This window comes from Coenobita brevimanus, chromosome 86, assembly GCF_032717465.1.
Source record: "Coenobita brevimanus isolate Jiangsu-jjx chromosome 86, ASM3271746v2, whole genome shotgun sequence".
NCBI lineage: Eukaryota > Metazoa > Arthropoda > Malacostraca > Decapoda > Coenobitidae > Coenobita > Coenobita brevimanus.
The window spans coordinates 23,713,998-23,733,997 of record NC_137039.1 but is presented as its reverse complement, the minus strand read 5'-3'; the positions used below and the strand labels follow the sequence as shown (position 1 = coordinate 23,733,997).

The 20,000-nt window shown below is 40.8% G+C and overlaps 1 protein-coding gene across 1 annotated transcript in view; it reads right to left on the bottom strand.

Annotated features, from left to right (window-relative positions):
* The window catches only part of LOC145410609 (uncharacterized), a 41,417-nt gene that overhangs the window by 11,135 nt on the left and 10,282 nt on the right, over positions 1-20,000 (bottom strand). Inside the window, exons 2-3 of the mRNA XM_080280721.1 lie at positions 18,451-18,792; positions 11,162-11,311 (exon numbers count right to left, since the gene is read on the bottom strand). Coding sequence (XP_080136847.1) covers positions 11,162-11,311; positions 18,451-18,792 — 492 coding nt within the window. The remainder of the gene's footprint in view (positions 1-11,161; positions 11,312-18,450; positions 18,793-20,000) is intronic.

The following is a 20,000-nucleotide window of genomic DNA, read 5'->3' as shown; positions in this document are numbered from 1 at the left end:
GACCCATTAGCAAGGGGGGAGTGACCTCTCATTGTCAAGAGAGGCAACAACTCCCTAAGATTTTTCCAACCACTCCTTACCCTTGACACCGAACTAGCTCCAGCCCCACCTCCACCCCATTTCATGTCCCCCAAATAACAGAATCCCTCCACACTCTTAAGAGACTGCGGTCAAAATATCGTTTCAGCTTTTAGTCGAATAATTATGCAACTTGTACCTACTTTTCTCAATGGTATCACTGGGTTCTGATACGTATTACTCGCCGTCTCGTTATTTATCACAATGCAGTATAGCTACAAAGACATATCCGCAACTGTTCAAGGCATCTGAAAGTCAAGTGCTCGGCGGTGGGCTTCTGCTCATTATTATGAAGGGAGTTTCCAGCCCCCACCCATACCCTTTAAGTTGCTTCTCACAACAAGCAGTAATTACCGCATTTTAATTTCTGCATGACTAGGGCTTTTCAACATTGTGTAGTTGGTATTATTATTCAAATCCTGTTTTTATAATAACACGGGACGCAGTGATCAAAGGTATGCCTCTTGCATCTCTTTCAGGACAGGAATTAGTGAAAAAAAGTTCCATGTCCAACTCCCCTTTCTGTGTTATACGAGTCACAAGGCTGCTTACACAGCAAGGAGAAGGCGGTAGTGTCGCCTCACGTAGTACATTGGATGAGGGAAGTGGAGAGGGTCAATCCTTTTGCATCTATTCCATATACCTGTATCTTAAGACGGGCGGGGAATGCGTGGGCCAGTACTAAAAACGTCTACGAAGGCATGCACAAATATCAGAACTGTCTACGAAAGTGTAAACATCAGAACTGTGTGTGTGTGTGTGTGTGTGTGTGTGGGTGGGTGAGAGAGAGAGAGAGAGAGAGAGAGAGAATGAGAGAATAATAAGGGAGCAGGGTGGAGTGAAATGAATCCTTGCATTGCTACACTACGGTCTCTCACGTGCTTGAAGCCGTTACCGTGTCCCTCACAGCCATGTTGGTACTCCCAGGGGGGCGTGCCAAAAGTGCCTACCTCATGCCATGCCATTCTACAGTACGATAATCTCAAAATGGAGTATTCCCCGGTGGATGAACGCGGGTTCTTGGGTTTCAAAGGGGCTCCACGGGTTCTACTTGACTTGATCTGTCGTTTTGCGTGTATAGTAGTTTTTCTTTTATTTTCTTAAGCACGAATGGGGTTCTGCTTGTTTTCTTTTGCTTTGTTTTACTTTGTTTTTCTTGTGTTGGGATTTGCGTGTACTGTTTTCTATCGGACTTCGTAGGGTTGAATTTGGTTTCTTTTCCACGGATTGGGTTCTGTTTGGTTTCTTTTGCATGCCTTGGTTTTCTGTTGTTTTTTTCTTGCACTAAATTGGCTCAGTGCCGTTTCTTTACCACGAATTGGGTTCTGCTTTGTGTCTTTGGTATACATAGCCTTTCATCACGTATGGCATTGTTTCCTGTCGGGTTTGTCGTGCACGAAATAGGCTCAGCGTGGTTTCTTTTGCACGAATTGGTCTCTACTCCGTTTCCTTTGCATATACTGGCCTTCTGCATGGATTCTCTGAGACGCAATAGCCTTTAGCAGCTCGACAGACACTCACCTCCACTTGCGTTTTAATAGTTCGTGTCCCGCCGTCGTTCGTCGCCAGGTCACGTCTAATCACAGGTCGCCTTATGACAATACAAATGGCTGTATAATTAACCCCATCAGGCCAAAGACGTATTTATAGATGCGGGAACATCTCTAAGAGCGGCCCCGTCAGTCTATCTTTCACTAAAGTTTTTCCGGATTCATTACCACCACACCACATCATATCAAGAGGATACCGTAGTTGAAGAACCCTGAAGCTCCCGCATCTGTTACGGCATATTTTACTTTCTTCGTTACTACTACTACGACTACTACTTCTATTACTACTACTACTACTACTCTGCTACCACCACCACTAGTACCACCACCACCACCACTACTACTACTACTACTACTACTGCTAATAATAATAATAATAATAATAATAATAATACTTTCAACGCTTTTCTTCCTATCACGTTCCATGGAAATAACAGTGTACTCACGTGTCAGTCATACAATAATACACCCATCATTCTTTCATATCCTGGCTCAGTTAATTGCCCCTCATTCTATTAAAAAAAAAAAAAAAAAACTTCCTACTCCTACTCAGTTTATATTGCATTTTTCCCAAGACATTCCTACAGTACAATTATTTATTTTAATTAGTAGATCTTCGTCCTTTTGCAGCTTATTTCCCGTTGCTCAATGTCAGAATAAGATAATGCTAGAGCTGTACATCCTTCCTACTGAACTTCTTCGTGACTAGCATCGTATTCAAGTACTAAGCTATTGTTACAACTCAGCGTTCAAGATGGAGAGACGGGAATCTTACGCCTAGATTAGGTGAAGAAAACTCAACTTGCTGTTATTTACGATTCAACTTTTTTTTTTTTTTTTCAACTGGCCGTCCTTCCCTCCATCACACGTAGCTTTACCTTATTTATTTCAATGTTCTGTACTTTTGATTTTTTTCAGCTTCCAAACGCTTTTATTCATCTGATTTTTTTTTTTCGACTTCCAAACGCTTTTATTCATTTTAGGAGAAGTGTTGAAACGCAGAGGTCAGATACTGCATTCCTTGTCTCTTTTAATATAAGAAACCATTACAAGGTTGAATGAGATCGCCTGGATGTAAGAATAACATCAAAACAACGCCGTCTGAGGGAAAAGGTTAGCATCAATAATTCATGTCCATCAACCTGTCTTTTTCCGTGACATTCATAGCCCACACCCACCTACCCATCCATCTAACCATCTGACCACCCCCCACCTCACCCCCACACCCCTCCACCACCCCCACACACATACACACACACTGGCTGAAACACCTGTCCTTCGCTCTATATCAAGCAGTCTTCACCCCTTCAACAGCGCTGGAGAGGGCGCCTTCACGTGGTAACACCGACATAACCAAGCTGCTCCTGTGCCTGGTTATACAAACGTCCCTCAACTCCCTCCCCATCTCCCCCGCTAAAATGATGGCGCACTGCAGGAGGAGGGCAAATATCAGTCTGCAGTCCACTGGGTTCACGTTCAGATGAGCCTGGGGTTGCAGTTATGACTTCTATAACCCCTTAAATCCGATTATATACGTTTTGCCATTAGACTATTTTATTCACTGCAGGAGAGACTGTTCGAACGGGATGGGTTAAGGCCTTAATTATCTCCCTCACTACTAAACATCCAGACAGACCGGGGTTACTACTACTACTACTACTATTACTAAACTCCATTCCTACGTCGAATTAAATCGTCTGGAGGCAGGAACAATATGCCACACAAACACGTCCGCGTATTCATGGAGTTCAGATGCCTAACACGCGTATATCACCATTTTCCTTGTGACATTCCTAACTTTCACAAACTGACCCATTTTTCCCCTGACTCAGCCAACAGTCCTTCATTCTATCTCAAACGTTTTCGTGTTCCCAACTCGAGTACGGTAATATTTCTTTTCCCGCGACATTCCTTTCTCACAAACCCATTTCTTTTTTCTTTCTTTTCCTTCTAACTCGACCAATCGTCCTTCATGCTGTGTAAGTCCGCGTTGGCGTTGCTAATCAGTATATCAATATTTCTTCTCCCTTGACATTCCTATCTTACCAATACCAATCCACTTTTTTTTTTCTTTCTTTTTTTCGGACTCAACTGATCGTCCTTCATGCTATCTCACGTAACTTTTCCAATGTTTCTTTCCCGCAATATTGCCACCCTACACAACATATTTTCTTATCCCGGCCATATCGACTTACATTCATACTTTATCTACTTCCTGCCACATACAATACTACTTTACGCAAACCAGTCAGCGTTTATCAATATATTTTTGCTTCCATGTGACATTCCAAGTATTTTATGACACGAATCGATCCTGTTCTTATCCTGGCTCACCGATTCACTCCAATTTCCACGCTGCTTATCTTATACTCTCCCATTTAAACCAGTAATCCATCTTTCAGTTTCTTTTTCTGCCACTTTCCAAAACCTCCTACCCACCTCCCACTCGCCTACTCTATTCCAAACACCTTCAACTCCCTTCACGTCAACGAAATTTTTTTTTATATTCCATTTTCTTACCTTAGAGCCCCGTCGCATACAAAGGGGTCACCGAATATCTTCCTTAAACTGCTCCACTGTGAAAGGTGTCTCGGAAACTGAATAAAATCGCTAGGGTGTTAGGAAGAAGGGAAGAGTAAAGACGCCCTGGTGGCCAAGTGTTTAACATTCCTAACCGGTGTGTGTGTGAAGGAATGGAGGCGGTCGAGGTAAACAGATTATGTCACAGATTCCAGTCACACACACACACACACACACACACACACACACACACACACACACACACACGTCGATACTCACATGCAACTCTCGGTGCCTGTCGCGTGGGAGGTGTGGGGGCGTCTTGTGGTGATGTGTGTGTGTGGGTGTTGCGGTGTAGTGTGGTGTGGTGTGGTGTAGATGGTGCAGCTGTGGAGGTTTGTGGAGTGTAAGAGTGGTGCAGTGGAGTGTTGGGGGTGGTAGAGTGGTGTGGTAGTTGTGGTGTGAGTGTGGTGTTGTATGGATGGGAGAGAAGAGTGGGGGTGGTGTAGTGTGGTGTGGGATTGGTTTGTGAGGTGGTGTGACGTGGGTGAGTTGGAACTGGTGTGGGTAAGGTGGTGTAGCAGGGCGTTCATGGAGACGTGTGGTGTGGATCTGGTGTAGTGTGAACGCTGTGTGGAATGATGTGGAGTTGGACTGATGTGGGTGAAGTGCTGTGGTAGGTGTGAGTGGTGTGGTGTGGTGTGATGTAACGGTATTGTGGGAGGTGTGGTGAAATGGTGAGTGGGACGGGAATGTGTGTGTGTGTGTGTGTGTGTGTGTGTGTGTGTGTGTGTGTGTGTGTACTGAGGTTTGGCGTGTTGCTTCCACTACTGTCACATACCCAATCCGATCAATGTACCTACGTATGTGTATATGCATGTGTGTGTAGATGTGTACGTATATGTATGTGCCTACGTATGAATTGCACGTGAGTATGTATGCATGTGTGTACGTAATGGATGTATGTAAGTACTCGTATTTGTGACATTTACGTAATATGTATTCTGTGTGTGTGTGTGTGTGTGTGTGTGTGTGTGTGTGTGTGTGTGTGTGTGTGTATCAGTAAACACACAATGCCAGATACTAAGCCAGATCCTTGGACTTCTGGCATCAAACTTTTAAGGTTCGTGCTTGTCCGGTTTACATAAACATGAACGTCACTGCACACACACACACACACACACACACACACACACACACACACACACACACACACACACACACACACACACACACACACACACACACACACACACACACACACACACACACACACACACACACACGTTATGTATGTATGTGTCTGTCTGTATGTATTAGTCCACAGTGGGTTCAGTGTAGCACAACAAGCCTTCTCTTCAGGAGGGAGAGTGACAGCCATATTTTACCCCTTCCCCATGCTGAGAAAGTACCAGTGGGGATGGGGTGTCTGCAGGAAGCAAGGGATAGCCTACATGTGAAAACCGATGTGTGTGTGTGTGTGTGTGTGTGTGTGTGTGTGTGAGAGAGAGAGAGAGAGAGAGAGAGAGAGAGAGAGAGAGAGAGAAAAAAACACAACCATCGGCCACTTAAATGTCTGTCACGGTTGGGGTTCGTACCCTTGATTTGGGCGACACGCATCGCCAGACAAGTACACCAACAATTATCCACCGCATCTCCCCCTCTCTCTCTCTCTCTCTCTCTCTCTCTCTCTCTCTCTCTTTTTATTCACGTATTTATGTATTTTTCTTATATTTATGAAACACAAACATGCCTAAATCGAAGACGGTACCCTCAGTGAAGGCAGTGCAAGGGTGTGTGTTGTGGGGTAATAAATAATGAATAATCCTGGGCAGCCGCTATATAATACACGACAATGAATTACCCACAAACTGAATAACACAGCGCCACAACGTCCACGCAAAGTTGATATACTGCGTTGTCAGATGCTTTTGGAGGGGTAGGAGGGAGTGAAGATGGTGTACGGGGAAGAGTTGTGTGTATGGTACGAAACACACACACACACACACACACACACACACACACACACACACACACACACACACACATTTTTACTTGTTAACAGACTACCATGAAAATAATGAACTAATTGTCTACTGTACGTATCAATAATATCTGTGTATGAAGGAAACGTAAAATGTCAAGAATATGTTTACAGGAATATTGATACCGGTAAGAATAATAATAATAACAGCAATAATAATAATAACAATAATAATAATAATAATAATTAATCTGTAAACTACTACATTGTGTATAATCCTATCATAAATCATTACCTTTATCAACTATACTCTGTTTACTTTAACCTGACCTAAAAATGCCATCTCTCCAACTTGAATGCTCAGCTGTAACAATATATTAGCACTAGAGGACAATGCCGGTCACGAAGAAGTGCTTTGGTAAGGATACATAGCCGTAATATAGTCTTCCTCTCCCACTGTGCTACGTGAAATAAGCTGCAAAAGGACGAGGATAAAGCCAAGTGTTGGTGAAAGGACTCCGTACACTAAGGTGGAAGGATGAGTCACGAAGAAGTGCTTTGGGAGGATGTTGAGCCGTCTTATAGTCTTTCTCTGTCACTGTGCTACGTAAAATAAGCTGCAAAAGGACGAAAATTAATCCAGGTCAAGGTGACAGGACTCAGTACACTCAGGTGGAGGGGAGAATAGCGTACAGTGAAGCCTACAAGGAAACCCTCAATCTGGCGGTGAACGGGACAACCCATCGATTGGCCAGTCAATATATACGTCCCTTGAACCAAACACGCGAGAGAACGATTTATGCGTCAGTCACAAAAAAAAAAAAATAATAAATAAATCTACCTATAGTTCACTCACCTTGACTTGGCGAACATTATTTTCTTTATTTTTCTTTTTTTTATTTCCGTTTTTTCTGTTCCCTTTTCTTTTTCCTTCTTTTTCTTTTTTGTTTTTTAATTTTTTTTTTTTGTCTCTTTCTCGTAGCTTAGTGGCAGGATAAGACAGTACTAAGGTCCTGCATCTTTTCCACAGCATCTTGTCTAGCATCATATTCTAGTGTTAATTTTTTGTTACGGCTCAGCATTCAAGATGGAAGGATGGAAATATTACGCTGAGTTAAAATAAACATCGTATAGCTGTCGAGATACCCCCAGAACCAATGGCCGTAATCCAGTCTTTCATATCTAAACAATTGAAGGTACAGTGAATGAGGAACCAGAAATGCAATTCATCCAAGAGGTGCTGAGAACACAATGAATAATCTAAACATGGAATAAGACCGAATCATCTAGACATGTACTAAGAATGAATATTGTTGATGAGGACCAAGAATAGAATAAATAACTTAAATGTGGACGAAGAATAGAATGAATAATGTGAATGGGGACTGGGAATAGAATGAATAATGTAAATGTGAACAAAGAGTAAAATGAATAATGTAAATGTGGACTAAGAGTAGAATGAATAATCTAAATGAGGACGAAGAACAGATTGAATAATGTAAATGTGAACTAAGAATAGAATGAATAATGTAAATGTGGACCAAGAATAGAATGAATAATGTAAATGTGGACCAAGAATAGAACGAATAATGTAAATGTGGACTAAGAATAGAACGAATAATGTAAATGTGGACGAAGAATAGAATGAATAATCTAAATATGGACAGAGTAGAATAAATAATCTAAATGTGGACAAAGAATGAATGATCCAAACAAAAAATAACATAAAGAATCATCAGGACACTTACTAAAAACAGAATGAATAGTCTAAGCACAAACTAAGATTAGGATGAATTATGTTCAAATGGAACAATATAATGAATCATCTAGACGTGTACAAAAAATACAGTAAATAATCTAAACACAAAAATATTCAAATAAATGATCTAAACATGGAATAGCATAACAAAATCCTCTAAACATGGACTAGGAATAATAAGTAGGCAAGTCAGGTAGAAATCTGATCGGACGTCAAGGGATGCCAGGTAACCATTGTATTTTTCTACTGTATCGTTCTTTATTAACTTATCAGGAGGGTTGAGGCCAAGGGCTAAGCTACCCAACCCGATATTTAAAGCTCATTACCAGTTCCTCTTCCCTGAGTGGCATCATGGAAGCAAATAAATCCCAATCACCCTTCGGATCGTAACCCTTATAGCCCACATCCTACTGGAGCGTCTTAATACACTGGACCATCTGACATGGGTATTCAAGGTCGTATTGTGGTGTATCTGTGCATAAAATATTTCCTCAGCTCAAAACCCACACCAGTGCATCAAGTACGCAGCACACAATAAATCACAACAGCAAAGGTACAATGCGTCTGTCCTCATTCTGTGTAGTATTTATTGTGTATAAGTTTGACCAAATTAAAGGGCTCGTGAAGAATGTGATGTAGAGAAAAAGAAAGAGAGAAAAAAGAAAAGCTCTGAGGTGGTTCAGCCATGTGGAACGAATTGATGATATTGACTAGCAGAGTGCATGCGTGAGGTGGTGCTGGGAGGCGAAAGAGGAGACATTTGTTGTTGTTTCTTAACCCCAGTCCACCAGGCCAAGCAAACTCGTCAACTGCAGGAAACTACTGTCAATATGGTGTCATCCCATAGATTCCTTACACCGTTGATGTGGTGTCAGTGTCTTAGTGTGCAGTGTGCTGTGTGGTGCTGTGTTATGTTGTGTGGGCATATTTTACAAACCGGGTGCGTATCATATGTAATTCCACCCACCCCAAATTCGAGGCTGGTAACTGAGGAGGTCTGGGTGATACGAATAAGCTAAGTGAAGTGTTTTCGATCAGCTCTATATAAGGATACCTCTGATGGGTGAATGTCGGGAGGTGGGACTAGTAATACAGTGTTCCGATCGAGGCCTAAGAACGTGGTGGAGTTGGTGGTAGAGTATGTGAGGGAGGGTGGTGGTGTGGCGAGGGGAAAGGGGTCGTTAATGTTGGGTGACGATTGAAACGCCTTATTTTACTAACTGGATGAATAGCAAGAATAAAACTGATACGTCCTCAGGCTGAAAGGGTCGAAATATGCGGTGATCTGGTCTTACCCCTTCAATACAAAGTTTTTTTTTTTTTTTTTTTTTTTTTCCAGGGCAGGTGTTTCGAAATAAATGTCGATGCAACTTAACCACGTGCTTCCTGGAAAAAAATGATCCTATCCCTGAAATCATTCCTCCAGTCTTTCACTACCAGGCCACGTCACCCCCTGTGTGATGAATGGCTATCCAATATCGTCATCTATTCATCAAGAAACCATCAGGCCCTCCTAAGACGCAAATGAAGGGTTGTAGTGCATAAGTAGCCAAAACACACACACACACACACACACACACACACACACACACACACACACACACACACACACACACACACACACACACACACACACACACACACACTACCGGGAATTTAGTACATGGAATCAATAGGTGTGCCAATTCTTAGACATTTTTCTTTTTTATTCTGGTACTGGTCAACGCTGTAAGACACCATTATTTACGCGGCAACAAAGATAAATAAAACGATGGAACTTCTCTGTTACATCGGATTACGTTAGATTAGATAAGGACGTAGGTCTTGGACGTTCTTTTATGGACTCGTTTCTGCCTCCCCCCACCATAAGGCCAGATTTCTAACACATCTCACAATACACATACATACGCACTTGCAGAAAGACAGACAAAGACACACCTAGAGACTGACGGATAACTAGACAGATGGACACAGAGACAGACATATACGGGAAAATGTCTCAAAATGTCTCATCGTTATTAAAGTCACTGAGCATCATTCAGTCAGACTAACGTGGCCGCAGCTCACACAGTATTATCATCAACAATTTTCCCACCAACTTAGACCAACAACCTGAAGGCCCTAAAGGTGGTTTGGCTGCAGGTGTCCCATTAAAGAGAGCTGTAACTGACGCCTCACAACCCGCACTGACACACGCAACATTCATCACGGCATTCCTTACTAAAAAGAAAAAATCTATCAACAATTAGCCAGTCAGTCAAGAATGTTAACAATCCACTATCAACCCTCACACTCAGTAATCAATAAATAATCAAATGTCAACACAGACTCAATATAGTAATAATATTATTAATAATAATAATAGTAATAATAATAATAATAATAACAACAACTATCAACAAGCAGTACAAAATACGTAGAAAACCTGCCAAAACTCCCAGTAATCAATCCACACCATCAATTATTCAACTCGTCCACAATTTTCTTTTACTGCCACAGCAAGAGCGTTCGGACCCGGAGCTATGATAGTCCACGCATTTACAAAAGAGTACTATGTCTCCCTTCCCTAAGTAGCACTGGGTGAGTAATTAACCTGAACCTACTCTCAGACTTAAGCGTTTATGGGTCACATCCTGCTGAAGCACCTTAACACAGCATACCAGTGGAACAATTTTTTTTTTTTTTTTTTTTTTTTTTTTTTTTTTTTTTAGGGGGGAGGGGCATCCCTTCGGTTTTCCAAATCTTCTCGCATCCCATGTCATAAACGGATTTAGATACTTTGTCCATTTTTATTTGACTTCAGATTCACACTTCAATCAAGGTGGCATACTAAGAGTAGTGACACACAATAGTTTAATGGATTAGAAATACAGTCAGCCATTGTGCTACACTCAGTGGCTTCAAGTATAACATCGTTGTAATTGAACTGACTGGCGTGTTTCGCAGCCCCAGAAGAGGGTCGTCGCACCCCATTTTAAGAACCACTGCACTAGACCACCGGGGGTTCTTGTGCTTGGGGCCATTAACCACTCTAGTAAATGGTTTCCTGGAATACTGAGTTATAGGAAACCATCGTGCACGTCACTCTGCGTAGTCGCCTGATGGTAGCGCGCGAGTAGATGCGTTCCATTACCTGCCACATCAGAAACAAATCAAACCGTGAATCTTCTACCGTGACGCCCCTGAGCCACACACACACACACACACACACACACACACACACACACACACACACACACACACACACGACGCCAACCAAGAATTTCCAACCTTAAAGCCCCTGAAGGTGGACTCGTTGGAGGCGTCCCAAGACAGGAGGAGTGACTGGCTGCTGACGTCCCTTGCTGCCAGTCGCACGATGAGGGGCTGAGGGCACAACACAGACGATCCCAGCTCCAAGAAAGATCGCCCTGTCAGAGTCTGCAGGAAGGGAAATGGTGAATAAAAATCGCTGAGACAAGTCAATATATCAGTCAAAGTTATCGATAGAAGTAATTACAGTATTGAATATGGCTGAGGTAAATATATCAGAAAAAAAAAAAAACGGTGGCTGAGGCTGATATACTCGTATGTATCAGTGAATGTACAGCGAGGTTGGATGGTGAGGAATTGGAAAATGTGAGTACGTTTAAGTACTTGGGTAGTGTGATGAGTAAGGATGGAGGTTTGGAGAGTGAAGTGCTTGAAAGGGTACAGCAGGGAAGAAAGGTTGCTGGTTCCTTGAAAGCAGTGATAAGAAACAGGGAAGTGAGCGTGGAAGTGAAAAAGTTACTACATGACAGTATTGTGATACCAACTCTAACGTACGGAAGTGAAGCTTGGACGTTGTTGGAAGGACACAAGTCACGAGTGAGAGCTGTGGAAATGAGTTATTTAAGAGGAGCCTGTGGAGTCACATGGAGAGACAGGCTGACGAATGAGGATATAAAGGAGCGTTGTGGTGTTGATGTGGATGTGATAGGAAGCGTTATGAGGAACACACTGAGGTGGTTTGGCCATGTGGAGAGGATGGAGGGTGAAAGACTGACGAAGAGAGTGTATGTGAGTGAGGTGGAGGGGGAAAGAGGGAGGGGGAGGCCGAGGATGAGATGGAGGGATGGGGTGGAGAGGTATATGAGAGAGGGGGGTGTGAGCTGGGAGCAGGGGAGTGAAATGGCGGGGGACAGGGCGACTTGGAGGCGATTTGTTTGTGGCCACCCCAAACGGGATTGAGGCGTCTGGCAATAGATAGATAGATAGATCAATAAAAATATCAGCAAAAGTAAATAAACCTCAAATATATCACTAAAATACAAACATCGAGAAAGCGACTAAGGACGAAAAACTTAGGTATGTAGGTAATTATACAAAAAGGTGACCAGGAGGAGATTATATATATATAAAAAAAAAAAAAAAAACTACACGTCAAGCAGTGCATCATCGCGGACATAAATGCTCATCCACCATTCTTTAACGATATGCAGTGAGACGGTGAGCACAAAGTATCCAAACCCAGTGATGCGATATTCCAAACTCCAGAATGTCACGTAAGAGCCTCATAATTGCGCGACCAAAAAGTGGAACGATATTTTTGTCCGCAGTCGAACATGTTTAGGCTTACTGTATATTCTGGTAACATCTAAACAATTTTCTTCAACAGCAGCAAAAAAGAGAGAAAATAGGAAAAAAAAGGAAAAAAATTGACCACACGAGGGCCAGTAAATCAAGCAAACTTTACATATACAGTATTCCCTAAGAATACGACATGCAACAGTCAACTTTACATCCAGGTCCCTAATTGTACTGCTGAGTGAACAAGGACATATTGGAACTAATTTTGTTCGTGGGTCTGATCGGCACGGGAATCGAACTCTGGTTTTTTTCAAGTTACGGGCAGGATCTCCTAACCATTACACCATCATCTAGTTGCAAGAGAGGGAGAGAGAGAGAGAGAGTTGTCTTCCCGTTCACTTTAAAACATTTTCTGTATCGAGGCTGACTACTGCTTTTAACATTTTCCAGTTTACTTTTGAGATTTGCGATTGCCATAACATGTTTCAGATATTGTGTGTGTGTGTGTGTGTGTGTGTGTGTGTGAGAGAGAGAGAGAGAAGGGGGGGGAGTCTGCAAACAGAAATGTTTCTGTGCTTCAAGTCAGTCCCAAGAATTCGTAAGACATGCACAGAACTTCCTGAGGGACATATCATGGTTTCTTCAGGTGATTTCGTTAATATATTTTTTTCCCAGCGATTTTTTTTGTCTCTTACGCCTAGATAAATACTCCTTGGTTACTAATGCAAGAAGAAGATGGAGAAGAAGGAGGAGGAGGAGGAGGAGACCGAGAGGAAGAAGAAGAGGCTCACGTAGATGGAGTAGATTAAGAAGAAGTAGAATTGGCGCTAATAACGTACAAGAAAAGATAAAAGCAATATACATAGTGAAATTATCTAGTGAGCTTATCTTTATTCATCTTTGCTGCACCATGGCACTTGAGAGAGAGAGAGAGAGAGAGAGAGAGAACCATTTCCCTGATAAATCTTCACCATTTACCAAACTCCCTCATCCCAGACCGTGATCTCTTACTCTTTTATAGATGCCGTATACATTACGGCAGCCCATCTCTCTCTCTCTCTCTCTCTCTCTCTCACACACACACACACACACACACACACACACACACACACACACACACACACACACACACACACACACACACACACACACACACACACACACACACACACACACACACACAGCGCTGAAAATGTCACAGCAATCGTACTCAAAAGCTTGTTGGAAAATGCCGAAGAAATAAGTCCACCTCCTTCCAGAAAATGTCTTAAAGTGAATGGCGAAACAGCTCTCTCTCTCTCTCTCTCTCTCTCTCTCTCTCTCTCTCTCTCTCTCTCTCTCACACACACACACACACACACACACACACACACACACACACACACACACGTTCAACTAATCTCCTTCATCTCCCCTGCTGGCTCAGTCTCCGCGTTGGCGACCCGTTGCCTCAACTTTATCATCGTTATCGCTTCCCCGGTTTTCCTCTCTGACCGGCTTCCTCTCGTGGCCTTTATTTATCTGTTTATCCTTTATTTTTACTTTACTTTTTCAACTTTATCAGCGTTATCTTTCTTTTTATCTCTTATTTCTCGCTTTCATTAAAATCTTGTCTTGCTTTCCTTACTCTTCTTTATCGTCGTTCTCTCTATTTATTTTTTCAGCGTTATCTTTCTATATATTTCTTATTTCTCTCTTTCTTTAATATACTCTCTTGCTCTCCTTACTATGCTTTATCGTCGTTATCTCTCTTTATTCTATTATATCAGCGTTATCTTTGTATTTATCTCTTGTATCTCTCTTTAATGTCTTCCCTTGCTCTCCTTACTCTGCTTTATCACTGTTATATCTCTATCTCTTTTCTACTCTTCATTATCTTCTCTCTCTCCTTATTCAACACTTTATCATCGTTATCTCTATCATTTATAGTCTTCCATTTGTTCTCTTGCTCTCCTTATTCAACTCTATCATCGTTGTCTATCTTTTATTTCTTTCCCATCCTCTCTCGCCCTCCTTATTAACTTTATTAACTTTCTCTCTTTTTATATTTTATTTTACATTCATTTACTTTAATTGCTCTCCTTATCTCTATCATCGCTATCTCTGTGAATTGTTTATTTTCTTTTTTTTTTTCTTTTATTTTGTCTTCTCTCCTTATTAACTTTATCATCATTGTCTCCTTTTTCTACCTCGCTGTCTTCTTCTACTGTTTTTTTTACTCATTTAACATTTACCTACTTCGGCTCCTTTATTTTTCTTTTTATTATTTTTATTTATGGTTTAATTTATTGACTATTCATTTCTCCCAAGTTCCCTTCCCCTCTGCCTTCGTCCTCAGTATTTTCGTATTATTTCGTTTTATTTTACTTTGTATACTGTCGTCTTTTGCCTCTCGTTTCGCTCACCAGTAATCTCTCTCTCTCTCTCTCTCTCTCTCTCTCTCTCTCTCTCTCTCTCTCTCTCTCTCTCTCTCTCTTGCTCTAGCGCCTTTTATTTATTTCGTGTTTTTTTTAAATCTGGTTTTCTTTACTACGGTCTGGCTCCCATGTTTTTTTTTTTTTTAACTTTTCCTTCGTGTATGCTGTGTATGTACAAATGGATATTTTTAATGGACTCTCTCTCTCTCTCTCTCTCTCTCTCTCTCTCTCATACCGAAATAAGAAATAGCCAACAAATCTGCACAAGAGAGCTTTCCCACCCAATCCCAGTAATCTCTCTCTCTCTCTCTCTCTCTCTCTCTCTCTCTCTCTCTCTCTCTCTCTCTCTCTCTCTCATCACAAATAACTGGAAAAAAAGAACAAAGACATCTCAGCAATGTGTGAACCAATATTCTATCTCGTTCCAGAAAACGCTTTGAAGTGAAAAGAAAGATAACTCTCTCTCTCTCTCTCTCTCTCTCTCTCTCTGGTGTGTGTGTGTGTGTGTGTGTGTGTGTGTGTGTGTGTGTGTGTGTGTGTGTGTATGTGTGTGTGTGTCCTAACAAAGTAAAGAGTTCCAACGCAAATCAGCCTAAGAAATCTTTCACACACACACACACACACACACACACACACACACACACACACACACACACACACACACACAGGAACTGAGGAATTCATTAAACACATTCCAATCTCATGTCAACCCCTTTAGTACAAAAACCTTTCTATATTCTACCTTTTATTCCTACTCTGAGCATAGACTTCATAGCCCGTTCCCTGAAGCCCAGCTGTCCTAATAGCCCGTTCCCTGAAGCCCAGCTGTCCTAACGTGCCACACACACCTTCACATATCACCATTTCCGCTCTTATACCCACCGTCCAGACAAAATGATAGCAGTAAAAAGTAGACGAAGAAAATAAAGGCGACAAAGAAAAGAACAGGAAAAAAACAGGCATTAAAATTGGTAAAAAGTAACAGACAAGACGAAGAATAACCAATAAAAAAGTAAGAGAAGGAACAAAAAATAAACCACTAACGTAAAGAAAGAACAAAGACAAGAAAACAGCAACAGAAGTAAAGGACAAAGACAATAAACAGCAACAGAGAAAGGACAAAGACAATAAAACTAACAGAAAAGGACAAAATCAGTAAAACAGTAACAGAAGAAAGGACAAAGACAATAAGACTAACAGAAAGAAAGGACAAAGACAATAAAACTAACAGAAAAATGACAGACAATAAAACTAACAGAAAAAGGACAAAAACAATAAAACAGTAACAGAAAGGACAAATATAATAAAACTAACAGAAAGAAAGGACAAAGATAATAACACTAACAGAAAAAGGACAAAAACAATAAAACAGTATCGTAAAGAAAGGACAAAGGCAATAGAACAGCAACAGAAGGAAAGGACAAAGACAATAAAAGTAACAAAACAAAGGTACGTGAAGAAAGAAGAAAAATGGACGACATTGATGAAAAACATTATAAAGCAACAAGATAAAAAAAAAATCAATACTAGAAACAGAAAAACATAAACAGGGAAACAGCAAAAAGGAGAAAGAGAGAGAGACAGAGACAGAGAACAGACTAATAGGACTTCAGAAAAAGTAAAAAAAAAAAGTAAGAGAGAGAAAAAAAAAACAATAGTCAGTAACAAGATATAAAGAAGAAATAAAAGACAACAAAAACAAATGCAACGTCAAAAAAATATAAAAAAGTTAAAAAGAATGAACAACGAAATAAGCCCCCCCCAAAAAAAAAAGTCAAAAAACTTAAAAAAGAAGAAAGTAAGAAACAAAAGCAAAAAAGTCATATCTTTATCCCAACACGGCAGATGGCATGATAACAATGGAAACCAGCTCTGTCTTGGTGATTCGGGGAAGATGGCAATTTGGTGCACACGGCAGGGAAATGTGTGTGGGTGTGTGTGGGTGTGAGAGAGAGAGAGAGAGAGAGAGAGAGAGAGTCACGAAAACAAAAAATTCAGAACATAGAAAAAAGAGAACGTAAACCAGGAAAATCAGAGAAATCAAATAAATAATAAATCCCACAAAGCCAGATTCACAACAAAACTTACTAAAAAAATTAAAAAAACAAAAAAACAAAAAACACTAGGAGTAAAATCGAACAGAAAACGGTACAAAAACATCAGACAGAAGATACTGTTACATAATTCAATCCGGTATTAACTATTACGTAATCCAATCCTGCCGGCAACACTGACCTTTTCATGAGATTCCAGTGTGTGTGTGTGTGTGTGTGTGTGTGTGTGTGTGTGTGTGTGTGTGTGTGTGTGTGTAATATATGAGTATGTATGTGTGTGTGATATACGAGCCTTCATGACAAATACACCTGATTTCTGCTTCGTGTATTCAGCCACGTAATATAAATACTCCATAAACCTCAATAATGTCCAATGCAACCAGGCGAGGCATTAAATAATACGGCTTTACCTCTGAGCCGTCGATTTATATGACATTTACACGAAAATATATGGAAAATTTTATCTTTATGTGAATGGCTCGGGTTTATGAAAGTCACTTGGCTAATATACGGTAGTTTTTCCCTCCTCCCCATCTGGATGATGAAGATGATGATAGTTTTACGTTAACCTCTACCCCACTTTCTTGGATGGGAATTAGAACTAGGATGATGATGATGGTGATAATGATGATATTTTTACGTCAACCTCCACCCCACTTTCTTGGATGGGAATTAGAACTAGGATGATGATGATGATGATGATGATCTTTCCCACATCAGCCTCCCCGCCTCACTGAAGCAACAATGAGGGATGATGTTATTCGAGTTTTTCTTCGTTTTTGAACAAGTATTTCTGGATGGGTATTCCACGATTATGTCATGTACAGTTCCTTGTTCATGGTTTGTTGAGGAAATAGATGTAGCATTTACTTACAAAAAAATACTCTTGCTATCATATCGTCATCATTATCATCTTCATCATTATCTTCATCATCAACTTTAATCCCTGTCTAAGGATAAAATATTCTGCCAAGACTTCCTTCGTAATCAAATAAAACCTTAAAAAAAAAACATCACAAATCCTCTCTTGGTCAGGTTTTCTTAAGCTGAACAACCCTTTCAGAACAAGAACGTACTTTTCTTTTATACTTGTTACTTTCAGACGATTTCAGTCTGCTTAGGAGAGAGATTTCGAGCTGGAGGGGTTAGATATGGACTCAATCTCTTCGTCATTAGTCTTGAATATAGTCGCTAAATAAAATCGTCTGCCTTAAAAAAAGAAAAAGAAATCGGGGGTTGAAGGGGAAACTCGGCCATCATCAGGTAGAACAAAATTAAGTGTTAGCTTCACCACGCCAGGAGTTAACGATGTAATAACCCAGGCCTTAAAGGAGCAATTAGGGCCAATTAGAGGGCAGGGTGTTTAGGGGGAGTAGGTACTAAATCAGGGGAGTGAATCAACAAAACACTCCACTGTGGTAATAGGCGAATAAAACCCACTTGATATTATGGTCGATGCACGTCTGGTAGCATTCACACACACACACACACACACACACACACACACACACACACACACACACACACACACACCTACCTTTGGCAAGTGACAGGTAAGCTTGGTAGGGTCTGGCATGTACGATAGATGATCCTGTAACCAAGCCCACAACATGCTGAGCCCACACCCACACTTCCACGGGTTCCCATCCAGACGTAGCACCTCCAGACTCCGTTCCAGGGGCTCCAGGAGGGACGCATCCACCTCTTCTAAGTAGTTATCGGAGAGGTCGAGGCGGCGGAGGGAGGTGAGGGGGGTGAAGGCTTGAGAGTGGATGGTTGTGATGAGGTTGGAGCCCAGTAGTAGTTCCTCCAGGTTGATGCTGTGCTTGAAGGCCGTCTCCACCAGGCTCATTAGCTTGTTACCTGATGCGTCTAGTACCTGTAATAAGATAGGGGAGAATTATATACACCTGACGTCATAGCACATACATATATTTACACAGACGTCATAATACGTACATATATACACAGACGTCATAACGTACATATATACACAGACGTCATTACACATACGTATATATACACAGACGTCATAACATACATATATACACAGACGTCATAATACATACATACTGTATACATACAGACGTCATAACACATATTTACACAGACGTCATAACACATACATATATATATATATACACAGACGTCATTACACATACATATATATACACAGACGTCATAACACATACATATATACACAGACGTCATTACACATACATATATATACACAGACGTCATTACACATATATATATACACAGACGTCATAACACATACATATATATACACAGACGTCATTACACATACATATATATACACAGACGTCATAACACATACATATATACACAGACGTCATTACACATACATATATATACACAGACGCCATTACACATACATATATACACAACAGTACATACATATACCAGTACCTGTAATAATATATGGGAGACTTAAATACAGTAGACGTAATAGGATGTGGATATATACATGTATGTTTTAGATCAGTAATGAAATAAAGGAGAAATAAACAAGAATATAGATTTACATGGCGGTATCATGTGTTGTGAGGACGGAGCAGTCTGCTGGTGTGGGAATAAGTACGGAAGTGGGAGTAGAAATGAAAAAAATATTGCGGAATAGACACAGATAACGCTGAGCCGTCCCTTAATCACACGAGAAACAACCCGACAGAGTGGAAGAGGAACGTTATGTATAGACCATCCTGTGTATAGTAAGCGTGCAATACCTGTTTGGCGAGAATATTAAACAAATGAGAAAAAAATAATATGGGAGAAATAATACATCATAGTACGGATGACGAAAGTGGTGTAGGTAAAGTAACAAAAAATACAGGTAAACCATAAGACAGATGCTTACTGTCTGACGCGATTGGTGTGTTTGGCAAGCTAGGTAATGGATTTGCAATAAAATAATGGAGGGAGAAATATATACCGTAAAGATAGATTGATCGATCGATAGATAGATGGATAAAGAGACACAGCTGACAGATAGATGGATAGATAGATAGACAGGCAGATACAGATAGACAGATAAACCACAATACAAACATGCATTTAGTGGCAAAT